Raw genomic sequence first — 13,832 nt, 5'->3', positions numbered from 1 at the left:
CATCTCTCTGACCATTTTCCTATAGTCATATTTCCCTCTGACTCTGACCTAGGCCAGAAAAGATTTTCTGCTTTTAAGGACCCATGGCATTAGGTTCGACACAACTGTAATTCTGGAGAATCTTCTATCTCAAGGTCTTAACATTAGTCATACCTGCAATATCCCTTTTGTCATGTAAGGTAATATATTTACAGATTCCAAGGATTAGATTGTGGAAATTTAGGGGGAACCATTATTCTGCCTATTGGGACCATAGTAAGGTCCCAATAAACTTTACTAACATATAAAAATGTCCTTCTTCCTATTAATCTGAAATTTCTGTCCTCCTTGGAAATTTCAACTCAAATTTAATCTCCTTCATAAAGATTTCCCTAAGGAATCAGGTGGCTCAGGGGTAAAGAATCCACCTGTCAATACAGGAGATGCAGGTTCGATCCCTGGGTCAGGAAGATCCCCTGGAAACAGAAATGGCTACCCACTCCAGTTGTTCTTGCCTAGAGAATTCCATGGACAGAGGAGTCTGGTGGGCTATAGTCCATCGGGGTCACAAAAGAGCCAGATACAACTTAGCTACTAAGCAACAGCAACAAGAACTATTCCTTCTTGTTGCTGTTGCTTAGTTTAATTAATCCATAAAACCTTCTCACTAACTCTAGGTTGAAGTTAGCCCATTTATCCACTCTACGAACAACTGTTTTAATAGTGAGCACTTGTTTTGATTGGTTCTTTCTTATAATTTGAATTTTGTTTGTTTTTGTACTGTTGACACAGAACAGAAATACATGGCTGACTTCAGTGCAGGCTAACTTGAAAGACCAAAAAAGCTCTGCTACATCCATATGTTTATTCTACCAAGAAACCCTATCACAAGCCTGTTTCCACTGTCTTTTTTTTTTTTTAACCATACTGGGCGGCATGTAGGATCTTAGTTCCCTAATCAGAGATCTAACTGACACCCCCGGCAGAGTCTCTTAACCACTGGACAGCCAGGGAAGTCCCTATTTCCACTGTCTTGATAGTACAAGAGAACCCATATCTTCCCTGGGAAATCTCACTTCCTCAAGCTGTGAAAACATACAGAAAAAAAAAATTTCCCAAGTCCACCAGCACTTTCATATCATGTTAAGGTCCTTAAGTTCAGAGATGCCCCCCTTTTGTTTTAGCTTTCCAATTTCTTATAGTTCCGCCTAGAGTTCTGCACGTGGCTGAGAGAAAGCTGGAGGGGTCTTAAAACCAGACAATGCTGAAGTTCTGAAGCCACTGAAAAGAGTTCAGGATGACTTAGAAAGGGGTTCCAAACACATCTGAGCCTAAGGCCAGAGTTTAATTAATCCATTATTGGTAACAATTAGAAATTAGAACAATATTAAATTGTAAAAAGTTAATTTCTTCAAACTTGATCTTTATACAGTTGACATTAAATATCACATCTTATAATGTGGTATATTCAGTTGCCTTGATAGAAATGTGCAACACAAACAGAAAAGGTTACCTCAAATTCCCTGAGGTTCACCATCAGAGTTTCACTGCAAGAAACTATACTTACGGGCTTTTGTTAGAGGGTATATAGTTTATATATATACATAAACTTCACCCATTCCTCTGGTTATTTAAAATTTTACTCTTGGGTCAAGTCAAATCCCTGTATCCAGACCCCAGCATTTTGGCCCTTCCCCCAATTGCTTTTTATTGAGTAGTAAGACAAAAGAAACAAATTTTTTTCTTGGTAGACTGAGTCCTCAATTGCTGAGGCACCATCATCCAGTGTTAGCACATCTGAGATGCAGGTTCAGCTCTTGAGAGGGAAAAATAAACCTTTTGAAAACTGAACCTGAAACCAAACATAAGATCTGAGGACAAATTTTATGGTGTCCTACAAAGAGAACAGAGAGCCAGTTCTCTCTGCAGGAAAAGGCAAGCTATCTTAGCTCAGATGATGAGCAGGACCAGAATTCATTGCTCTAAAGAGTAAAGCAAGGTGAGGAGAGTAGGACATATGACAGAAGCCAGCTTCTTATTTGGCAATCAGCTTCTAATGGGGCATTTCTTTACAGTGTTCATTATCCAGACCTTTCCCCTCTTCTCTTCTCCAACCCTGATGCAATCTATCCAAACCCAGCTCTAAATGCCCTTGCCCTGGGAAACCAACCCTACTTACATACTCCTCACTCCTGACCTGTTTCAACACCTGCCCATAGGGATTACCTCAGCATTAAGTAGCAGTCTCTTCCCCTTAATTCAAGTTAAGATGGAAGGAAGTCCATTTACCACATCTTATAAAACAGCTCTAGCTGGTTCCCTCTATGACTTCTGGTAGATCGGTTAGTACTTGAAGTTTTTGGGTAAGAATTTAAAGTTTAATGTCCTAAATAGCTCACTATGTAAATTTTAATTATGGACATAGATATAACATGCACATTAATGTGAAAAAAGGCCTAAAGTGCTACATATCTAGGGACTTCTCTGGTGGTCCAGTCAATGGATAAGAATCTGCCTTCCAGCGCAGGGGGTGTGAGTTTGATTCCTGGTCAGGGAACTAAGATTCCATGTGCCACAGAGCAACCAAGTCTGCATGTGGCAACTACTGAGCCCTGATGTCACAACTGGAGAGTCCATTCAACGAAAGACCCTGTGTGATACCACAGAGAGCCTACACACCACAACTAAAACCTGATGCAGCCAAATAAATAAATATTTTAAAAAATAAAGGCTACATTTCTAAAAGTCTCCAAAATAAAGAATTTCAGCTATAAACCAAAATAATCTTAATAGCTATTTACTGAGCACTATTTTCTAAGCCTTTTATATTATCTAATTTAACCCTTACTAATTCATAATTTTATTGGTAAATAAGGTAGTACTAATTTTACTAAAATCTAATTTCAGCCTTTGGGGTACTCTTGCTATTTCCAATTTAATTTGGAGAAACTGAGACTTAGAGAGATTAACTCACTTGTCCAAGGCCACATAGCTAGTGAGTTGGAGAAGATGGAGCTAATAAGCTGTTCTTGCTTTTCCTGTTAATAAAAAAGTCAGATAAGAAGACTGTTCTGATATTGTTTTACCCAAGGAATAAATGACTGTCAGTCTGGTCTGAGGAGGCTGGGGATAGTAGGGCACATTGGAAGATTGCACATGTTTGGTGAGTTATTTGGGGAGCAGTGGACATTGATTTCCAGAAATCCACCCAAAATTTCTCTTCAGGACTCCTGGGAGGGAAAAGATACCAGGAAGACTGACAGGGCAGGAGACGTACTCTGTGTCCAGTAGGAAACTAATCAGCAAAGTAAGGGTTTAATCTGTAAATAAAATCTTAGTCACTAAGAATTTATACTTTGAGCCACTTGTCTACAGACTAATAACCAACCTCGGGAAAGCCCCTCCCTCAGAAGGAGGCTATAGAATGTTGCTGCCCTGGTCTGGCATTTAAATGGGTTCAAATTCCAATTCGTATCTTACTAAATGTGGGACCCTCTGTAAAAGGACTTAACTTGTCTTTGCTTCAGTTTCTTCAAGTGTGAACTGGGAGCAATAAAACTCCCTGGCTTACCAAGCGGTGTGGGGATTAAGGAAGATGTGCTCGTGTGTGCTTAGTCGCTCAGCTGCATCCAATTCCTTGTGACCCCACGGACTATAGCCCACCAGGCTTCTCTGTCCATGGGATTCTCCAGGCAAGAATATTGGAGTAGGTTGCCATTTCCTCCTCCAGGGAAGCTTTGCAACCTAGAGACAAACCCACATTTCCTGCATCTCCTGCATTGGAAGGCAGATTCTTTACCATTGCATAATATAATATATCCTTTACCATCTATTAGGTAATCCACTCCGGTACTATTGCCTGGAAAATCCCATGGACAGAGGAGCCTGGTAGGCTACAGTCCAAGGGGTCGCAGAGAGTCGAACACGACTGAGTGACCTCACTTTCTTTCTTTCACTATCTATTATATTAAAGAAGATAATATATGTACAATGTTTAGTCCAGAGCTCATCCAACATGAAGCATTGGAGGTGAGGATTATCTGACATTTGTTATTCAACCAAAAAGCCCAGAATTTAGCTTCCTCTTTGGTAAAATAAAAATAAAAAACAGACACAATAATGTTCCTTTTTCCCTAATCATTAACAAAATAGGCTAATTTTGTTTCAGAGCTCTCTGAACCTGAACTTCATTTTTTCTCTGAATGCTTGATTGGTGGAAACTGTCTGAAAGTTGTTCTTATTGTGGAGAGGGAGCCAGGACCTTGTCTTTAGGTTAGACTCTTGGCTCTGGATCCACTTTAGTGAGCCCTCCGGATCTTGCTTCTAAGTCAAGTGCCTCTTTGTCATCCTTGGAGACGATGCTCATCTTCTGAGACACACACCATGGTGGCAAACAAATCGTTGAGTCTGTCTTCATTTCCAGGCACAGGGACAATGTCTGTATTGTTCACCACCAGCCCAGTTACTATTTGTTAAATGAATAATCCACATGCAAATACTACTTCTCGTGTTATATTGTTGTAAAAGCATGTCTCCTGAGGTAGGGTATATCTCCACAGAGAGTCCCTTCCTCATTCCTAGGAACCCCATATCAGACTTCCTGATCTTTAACCTCTTGAGAATTTGCTATTATCATTGAGATGTTTCTTAAAGAGTTTAAGAGCCTTTGCTACATAACTGCTGAACTTTATCAAAATGCAGAACACAGGGTAGTCTTCATTGGCTCTAATCAATTAAGCCTTCCATTTTAGCCACTCTTTGGAGAATGCCTTGACAGCTGCGTTCCTCCAGCGTCTACCTTGGTACAGTGACCCCAAGTGGCCACAGTCTGTAAGTGCAAGAGAATGTGAACAAAGCCCTGCCAGGTCTGGGAGGATTCCTTCCTGCTGCAAAACTGTGTCCAGGAATCTCTTCCATATCCCACAGGGGAGAACAATAGAAGGAAACCTGAAATTGAAGCCAAATAAAATCAGTTTTTATGAAATATGGGCTGGTCCTCAAAGAAGTTCAAAAGTAATTAGCCCCAGGTTCTCTTCATTCAACAGTTGCTTTTCTTCAAAGCTTGCTGTGTGCCAGGATCTGTGCTAAGCTTTCAGACAGAGCTGGCTCATCCGTGTGGGGCTGAAGAAGTTGCTCTTGGGTTAATACTCTGCCATCACCATCCTCTGGACAAGGGGGACTCCATCTTCATTTCACATTGGTCCTGTAAATTATGTTACTAGTCCTGCCCTCAGAATGATGTCCAGAAAGCACCATTAACTTGCTCATTGCAAAGCTAAACATTTTAAAGTCCACTGAGCAATTAAAGAGTAATAGTATTTCCTCTGAATTCTACTCTCTCTCTCTTTTATCTCTCCTCAACAACCCCAACACTGGCTTATAATATGAACTATTTTCTCTTCTCTTTCCTCCTCATTGTTGTGTGTTTTTTTAATTATTATTCCTCATCCTGTTCAGTGCAACATCTCCATTCCTCACTCTTTCCTCATTTAGCTTTCCTTCATTGCCTGTTGCCCTTTCTGCTTCTCCTCTCACTTGTCCTATTTTTTTTCTCCTCTCAGCAAAAAAGATTTAGAAATGTAACTAATGTAATGAAATGATAATAAGAGCTGATATTTACTCCCTGGCCACTTTTGTAAAATAGCATCCCTGGATCTCCCTATCCTTCACCCTGATTTGTTATTCTTCATAGAATTTATTACTGGTTTTTAATTTATTTTTAGCTCTCTTCACTAAAATGTCAGCTCCCTGGGAGCAGGGAATTTCCTGATTGGGCAGGGAATTTGCTGTATCAACAATACTACTGACCATCCTTGACCACTGTCTGCCACATCGGAGATGCTCCATAGATATTTATTTACTGAATGAAGGACTGAGCATTGTATGGCTCATGTATGAGCTGCTACGTTAAATATACTGAATGCCTAACTTGTATAAGCCTTCTAATAGTTCTATCTATAAGTATAGAGGCAAAATTTGAACTGGCTCCAGAGTTCATTTAACTGCAAATAAATTCACTTAACTGTAAATAAATGAAACTATCTCCCTGCTTGGAATACTTTGTTCTCAAAATACAAAAAAAAATTTTAACTTCTCTCTAGTGTTTCCCTGAAGATCAAGCAGCTAACAGAATCATTTAAGTATTCAGTGAAAATTTGGCAACTACACAGCCCACTGTCATCAGGAACCCCAAGCTTTCCTGGGGTGCTGCAGACATAGCAGGCCTCAGTCATAATTAGGCCCTTCTTTGGACTCTATTTTATATCCACAACATTCAGCACACTACCCGACTCCCATAAGACATTAGATGAGGTCATGATGTTATATTAGTATCAAATATAAGCCTTAGTAAATAGGATTTTGAAAAAGGGATACCTCTCTCCCTTAAATATTTGCAACCAAAATAAAATTTACATTATTCAGTATTTCCCACCTGCCCAGAATTTCAAAATGTCATGAATGCTAATTTACTTCAACACTCTAAGTTATATATTACATTATGCTGAAATGTATATCCCAGTGTAAATTAAATATAATAATAATAATTGCTAACATTTATCAAGCATTTACAATGTGCTAGGCTGGTCTTGTGTTAAGCACTTCATATACATTAATCATTTGATACAGGTTTTATTATAATCCCCATTTTGTAGTTTTAGAAACTAAGGCCAAAATCAAACAACTAATAAATGTTATACCTTTGATCTTAATCAATATATTTAATGAAATAAGATTTCTATGAAATCTTACATTTCTGAAGATAAAAACAGCAAGAGCATCCTAGAATTCTACAGCTGAATATAACCAGTTATATTTTTTAGTATGTCATCCTAAGATTTTATTGTGTTTAGGTTGTTGGTGTTTTGTTGTTGTTGTTGCTTTAATATTTCCTTTCCTAAAAGCATGTTATCTTCATTCTTAAAAACATTAAAGTCAAAGAAACTACAATATCCTGTTTGCTCTTAAACTGGTAAAACTCCACGCTCAGCTTTTGGAAAAGAGCCAAAGAGAGTCTGTGAGTACAAGTGTAAAACAATTATGTTATCATAAAACAATTGCAAAAATTTCTTCTGGTACGTCATCATGTACAATTCCCTTTTCCTCCTATTTTTCCCAGCCCTCAGCAGGGCTTTCTTTGGATACCTCCTCTTTTTCTACCTCCCACTAACATTGCACTTCTCTTCAATCTCTTTATCTCTGTCTCAGCTCTTGCAAAAAATTTCTGAACTCAAATCGGTTCAGACATGTTACAATTTTAGGACCTGTTCTAGGAGGCTAACAACAGACATGCAGGACCCCATGAGGCATCATGAGCCCAGGCTATGAGAGGATATCCATGGTGGGGGCAGGTCTAATGAGGGAGGCTTGGCAGCTGGAAGTTCTAGCATAAACATGTTAGGGTCCTGCTACTGTGCTGTCCTAAGACCGTAGCCACCAGCACTATTTTACCAGAACCACCCTCAACATGAGGATTCATATAACCACTACCAATGCACTGGAATTGATATACTAGTTGAAAACTATTAACTGTGCTTGTGCAAGGCAGCTGGTAATACTGGATAAGGCCCCAAAAAGTACTAGTCTTGTAGATTCTTAAAGCATGGCTCCAGACAGCCATTAAGCCTACCAGGGACACGCACGCCCCCTAGAGGGAGCAGCTGGCAAGGAGCTGGGCATGTCTAGGCCAAATGGAGGAACTGGAGTAAAAATCATAAAACCAAATGAGAAAATCTAGTGGAAATTACCATATGGCGGTAACATGATAAAAAACAGTGATGCCCAGGGCAAAAAGGATTAGGACAGCAAAACTAATTTCAGACCCCACCTGCTCATGAGTTTCAGCCTACCAAGAATCTGTCGGCCAGGAGATTTTGAATGCCCAAAGCAAAGCCAAGCTAGGGCAACCCAGGCACTAGCTGTAGATCTTTCTTTACATTTCTCTCTTTTCTTTGAAATTCAATCACTGTCTGCATGTCTAACATCAAATACCGCTTCTCCACCAATTCAATTATTAGAGCTACCTGATATGTCTTTATTGGGTATTTCATTGGCAATACAAATAAACCATGGAAAAATATAATGTCTCAGCTCCCCCTAAAACTATCTCTCCTTTAAACTTAATACTTCAGGCAGTGGTCTCATTTCACACATAGATGAAAACAAACACAGGATCTCAGGATCATCTGATCCTTTTCCACTTTTCCACCAAAACAGAAAGAAGACCAAAGGAGCTGACCCAAGAGCCCAGTGGGGAGGTCAGGCAGGAGACAGGATGGGCCACCTGGAGAAGCCTGCTCTTGGAGCAGCCTTGTATGAAATCAGGAGGTAGGGGAAGGAAGCCTGGGCAGGTGGAAGAGACGATGGCCACTGACGATGCTGGATGACTTGAGTCCCAACCTCAGCAACTCGCTCACGACTCCTCAGTGGAGGAGACCCATTCTCTCAGATGATGGTGAGGCTGAGAGTGACAGGAAGGGCTGTGGAGCCATTTTTAAATGACGCTAGTAGAACTCTTCTACGCGTTTTGAATCCCTGAGCTCTCTGGGCTCACCCTGTTAGAGAAACAAACCCCTGATCTAACCCTGATCTGAACACTGGCCTCAGAAACAAGGTGGGCAGGGAGATGAAGCTAACTAACAGTTTGGGATTTTAAAACAGAAAATGTCTGTGGGAAAATGCCTTTCTTTTGTGACACGGAAGAACAACTAGGAGAGCTCTTGGGTATTTTCTCTCCCTCAGTTTCCACGTATGAGGTTTCTCCCCTGCATTCCCAGCCCCATCTTCTCAATATCCTAACCTTCCTTTCACTGTCGCTCCACAAAGCCTCAGAGTAGGTCCTGTGAGTAGGTCAGAGTAGCCCTCCTGGTCAGTCTCCCTCCAGCCAAACTCTTTTTCCACCCTCTCTGCCTTTAGAACTTATAACGATTCAAATCTATTCAAATACTTCTGCGTTTTCTTATTCCCTGAAATGATGACTTTCTCTCTGGACTACCTTTTTTCCTTTGTCTTGTTAAGACTATCATTAGCTCAGAAGCTCATACAAATTAGTTCAACAAATATTTATCTAGCTACTGTGTGTCAAGTATGGTAGAAGCTTCTGCAGAGGATACTAAGATATAAATATATAGTGCCCTCAGGAATCTTTAGCCTGAAAATGGTTATAGCACAAAATACATGTGAGCCTACATACACCCAAATGAGTCAGAATAAATGCCCTGAATTCTTTGGGGCTTCAAAGGATGAAGCACTCACCTGTGGTTGATGAATCAGAGAGACTTCACAGAAGAAAGAATATTTGAGGTGTGCCTTGCAAGATGGGCTGGATTTTGGCAGACAGAAGTAAGAGTGCAATTTAATAAAGAAATGGAACCATGAGAACCAGAAGGAAGAAAATCTCAGGGCATATTATCAAACAGTAAACACTCCAGTTTGGCCAAAATGGAAGTCCTGTCTTTATTTCCCAACCCTCATATTTGGCCACATGAGCTGACATGTTCTGTAAGAGGAGTGGACCAGAATAGTTGACATTGGAATATCAATAACATACATAGGGAAGTGCTGAAAGGCAAATGCCAGCCCAAGAAGTCTTCATCTCATCAATGATTACAGCAATTGTTTAGGAAAAGGAATTTTGGTGAATATTGTCTCAATTAAAGGTTTGTTGGGGGACTTCCCTGGTGGTCCAGTGGCTAAGACTCTATGTTCCCAATGCAGGGGGCCCGAGTTCGACCTCTGGTCAGGGACTAGATCGCACATGCTGCAACTACAGATCCTGCATGCCACAACGGAGATTGATGATCCCGCAGGCCACAACTCAGACCCAGTACACAAGGCAGCTCAGATGGTAAAAATCCACCTGCAGTGCAAGAGATATGGGTTCGATCCCTGGGTTGGAAAGCTCTCCTGCAGAAGAAAAGGCAACCCACTCCAGTATTCTTGCCTGGAGAATCCCATGGATAGAGAAGCCTGATGGGCCACAGTCCATGAGGTCCCGTAGTCAGAGCTCTTTGTGAAGCTAACAGTGGGCAATCTAGGTCCACGGGTGGTGACAGGCAGCACCTGGACAAAATATGTTTGCAGTGTCTGCTCCTGTGATGATGGGAGAGTGCTGTGACTGCAGATCTAAACTGACTCTTTCCTTTAGGAGACCTAGTACAAGACCCAGGACATTTACCCTCAGAACAGAAGGTAGGACACATCCAGGAACCAAAACAGGAAGTCAGGTCCAGTACCACAGCAAGACTAGCTGGTAGTTTCAAGGATGGATGAAGCCTGTAGATATTGGCCAGGGCTGAGAGACCAGGGGAGATGTAGAGAGGATCAGGGGTTGAAGACTAAGGGCTCTGAAGCAACAATGGCAGCAGAGGCCACAGTAATCAACACATGTCCAGGCTTCCCTGGTGCCTCAGATGGTAAGGAGTCCACCTGCAATGCAAGAGACCTGGCTTCAAACCCTGGATCTGAAAGATCCCCTGGAGAAGCGAAAGGCTACTTACTCCAGTATTCTTGCCTGGAGAATTTCATGGACAGAGGAGCCTGGTGGGCTACAGTCCACGGGGTCACATAGAGTCAGTCACAGCTAACACTTTCACTTTTTCAGGCTCCCTTTATTCCCCTCTCGTGTTCCCCTTTGACTTCTGACCTAGCCACCAGGCAGATGCACAGGTTTTAGAAGGTGCTGGTACAGTATAAAGTATGTTCCACTTGGAAAAATTACCAAGTTTCCCATTAGCGAAAAGCTTTGGTTTTTTTCTACCTGTTGAATAGGATAAAAAACACCTGCCCTTATTCATGGATGTCCATGATGCTCAGATAAAATGAAGGTATAAGTAACAGTTATAAATGGAGTTGTAATTATTTTTCTACTGTACCTACATATTGATCAAGAATCAACCAATAAATACCAATAGCTTCCAATACCCCCAACCCTACCTAGGCCCTTTGGAAAGATTCAGGATACATTTAATGCAAAATCAAATTTAAATTTAGATTTAAACATATCTGCTCCTGGATCTTTCTGAGACTAAAAAGACAACACCAAAAAAAAATCCTTTCACTTAATCTACAAATATTAGTCAACAAATATTTATTGACTGTCACTATCACAGTCAGAGATTGCCATCCTGTTCCCATACTGTTAAGTGTCAGATACAAGCAGGCAGTCAAAAAGAATGAAAATTTTTAAACTGCACATTTAACACAGAGATATATGTCTTTCATTTTAATTCTGTCCTTGAACTATGCAAATTAATCCTCATCTTACCAAAGAAACTATTTTTTAATCTTCTGTAGAAATAAAAAATACATATCCGAGAACGCCCCATATACCCAAGAGCAGCAACAACACAAATAAGCATTCTGTGTTTTTTCCTACAACTCACATCCACATCCACTCAAATATAAATGAGTTTCAATGATACGACTAATTGTTCTCTGTATTTTTCACTAAGCAGTATTTTAGAGATAACAAGTGAAACCTGATGTAAATAAGATGGGATATCTATTTGGAGTTGGCATGCAGCCCTTTTTGATCACTTGAAAGTCATTTCTATTTTTTAACCTTGTGGTGATGAATCATGAAACAAATATAATACAAACAATGTGGATAATTTATTCACCGTCATTTCTCTAAGGATAAAACTTCGAGATTAGGTGTATATAGAATTGCAATCATTTCTCAAAAATTATTTTTTATTGTTATAGAGAAAAGTATAAAAGACATGAATAAGACTACTTTATCACCACCAAAGAAGAAACAGCAAAATATAAAGGAGCCCTACCTTAAAGTAGCTTCAATGGGCAGCTCAAAAGACTGAATCTCAGCCAGCACATTCTCATAGGTTTGATCTGGGTCTTCTTCCAACATTGCTCCTGATTTTCCAGCTGCAGACATCATATTTTTTTAATGTAAGACAGTACTTTATAAGAGAAATGTAGTTGTATTATAATTACCACAGGGTCTCTCTGTCCAGCCAGAGTAGCAGCAAAAACTGAGCTCACTGTCTGACTTCATGCTATCGAAATCCTTGCTTCCAAGAATGTTGCACAGCTGTTGCTGTCTTGTCTCTACTTATAACATTTTACTTATTATTAACCTTGACACAGTTCAGAAAGTTCCTGCCAGATGCCTGCTGTATTTATTTACTTGTTTCTCAAATACAGTAACCGCAAACTTTGATAGGAATTAGAACAATTACACTATAAAAAGTTATGAAAGACAATTGACTTGTTGGGGCACATATTTTAATGTTGTTTATGCTACGTATGTGATTAAAGTTATACTCTCAGTTATTCCTGCAACTCTACCCTTGTTCCCACGAACTCAAAAAAATAACAACAAGAAAAAACAGTCCTCTCGGGTATGATTTTGAGGTCACTGGGCAAGCACTTTGGTACCCCATCTCTTTCATTTCTCCACACTCTTCACTGCTGGGTGAAGTTCGGCCATGATGGATCCATTCCTTTTTTTTTTTTTTGTCTCCTGTTCTAATACAAATGCTCCTGGAAGTGGTTGTATTTTATCCCTATCAGTTCCTTAGGCCTGACTGTGAGTGAGTTTGCTACATCCTTTTGATGGGAAGGGCAAAAGCATGAAGATGCCAGGAGGTTGAAGAGGGCTGGTTGCTGCTGAGAGGAAGAATGCATGCAAGGAGTAGAGGCCTAGAATATCAAGGGAAAATGTGGACAACAGATAGCCCCAGGTAGGCCTAAAAAAGTAAATAGACACAAATTTCCCATTGCACTCTGTGCCAGACCGCCTTCAGCTCTGAGTTTAACCTCATGAGCTCTTGCCCAGCGCCACAGACTGCATATTTCAAAGGTGAACAGGACTTCTCTGGTGGTTCAGTGGTTGAGTCCACGCTTCCCCTGCAGGCGGCATGGGTTCACTCCCTGGTCAGGAAACCAAGATCCCGCATTCCACATGCCATGCAGCCAAAATAAATAAAGGGATGAGTCGTGACATTCTTCCATATGAGTCTATTTTTTTTAAGTTTTTATCCGATGTGAAAAGAAATTGAAATTCTTTCTCCTCAGAATGTACTGTTCATGTAATCACAAAGCATATGTTGTCAATTGCATCAGTTTTTCACTTCTCCCTACATCCATACCCTTGCCAGTGCCTCACCAAGTGTCCCTTAATGCTCCAAGACTTAGGGCCTAGCCCTGCAACTCCTGCTGACCGATGATATATGAGCTGAAGTAGCAGTACTTGAGCTCTAAGCCTAGGCTTTGCAAACATGTTTCTCTTTGCCCTCTTACACCTCTGCCATTGCCTGAGAAAAACATGTCCTGGCTGGCTTGCTGGTCCAAGGAGGAGGAGAGGTACATGAAGCAGAGCCATCCCCATGGATCCACACAACTGCAGAGAGAAGCACATTTTCCCATCCAACTGCAGCATCTGATACAGAGCTGCTCACCCCAGCCTGGGCCAGATCAGCCGTGCCCCACATCCCCACAGACACAGGAAGAACAACGAATGATGGTTCTTTGCAGCCACTAAGTGATGGATTATATGAAGCAATAGCAAACCAGTGCAGCATTCTTCACATCAATCCCACCAACAGGCTCAATTCTTAAACCCTAGTTTTCCTCCTTGGCAGAGTAGAAGAAATGCACCAGGAATATGCCATACACCATTTCCTCCAAGAGGAAGTAATCATGGCCTCCTTCAAGACCTGACACAAAACAGTAACTTTCTGTCTGTGTTAAAATCATTTATATGGGGAGAATGGCATTGAAACATGTATAATATCATATATGAAACGAATCGCCAGTCCAGGTTCAATGCAGGATACAGGATGCTTGGGGCTGGTGCACTGGGATGACCCAGAGGGATGGTACGGGAAGGGAGG

At 40.9% G+C, this 13,832-nt stretch overlaps 1 protein-coding gene across 10 annotated transcripts in view; it reads right to left on the bottom strand.

Moving 5' to 3' along the window:
• EXOC6 (exocyst complex component 6) overlaps window positions 1–13,832 on the bottom strand; it is a 193,710-nt gene that overhangs the window by 178,270 nt on the left and 1,608 nt on the right. For 8 of the 10 annotated variants that reach the window (XR_015155644.1, XR_015155645.1, XM_086378602.1 and 5 more), the window contains exon 1: window positions 11,760–12,036. Coding sequence is in view for 8 of the 10 variants with exons in the window: in XM_086378602.1 (XP_086234728.1) it covers window positions 11,760–11,875 (116 nt within the window). In the remaining 2 variants the exon portion in view is untranslated. Of the gene's footprint in view, window positions 1–11,759; window positions 12,037–13,832 lie in introns of those variants that run through there. The other 2 variants (XM_086378605.1, XM_086378608.1) reach the window with 1 other exon arrangement.

This window comes from Bos grunniens, chromosome 26 (assembly GCF_055505025.1).
Source record: "Bos grunniens cultivar Pamir isolate PY7600 chromosome 26, Bosgru_T2T1.0, whole genome shotgun sequence".
Lineage (NCBI taxonomy): Eukaryota > Metazoa > Chordata > Mammalia > Artiodactyla > Bovidae > Bos > Bos grunniens.
Note: the sequence above shows the minus strand (reverse complement) of the source record. Positions and strands in the feature narration are given on the sequence as shown.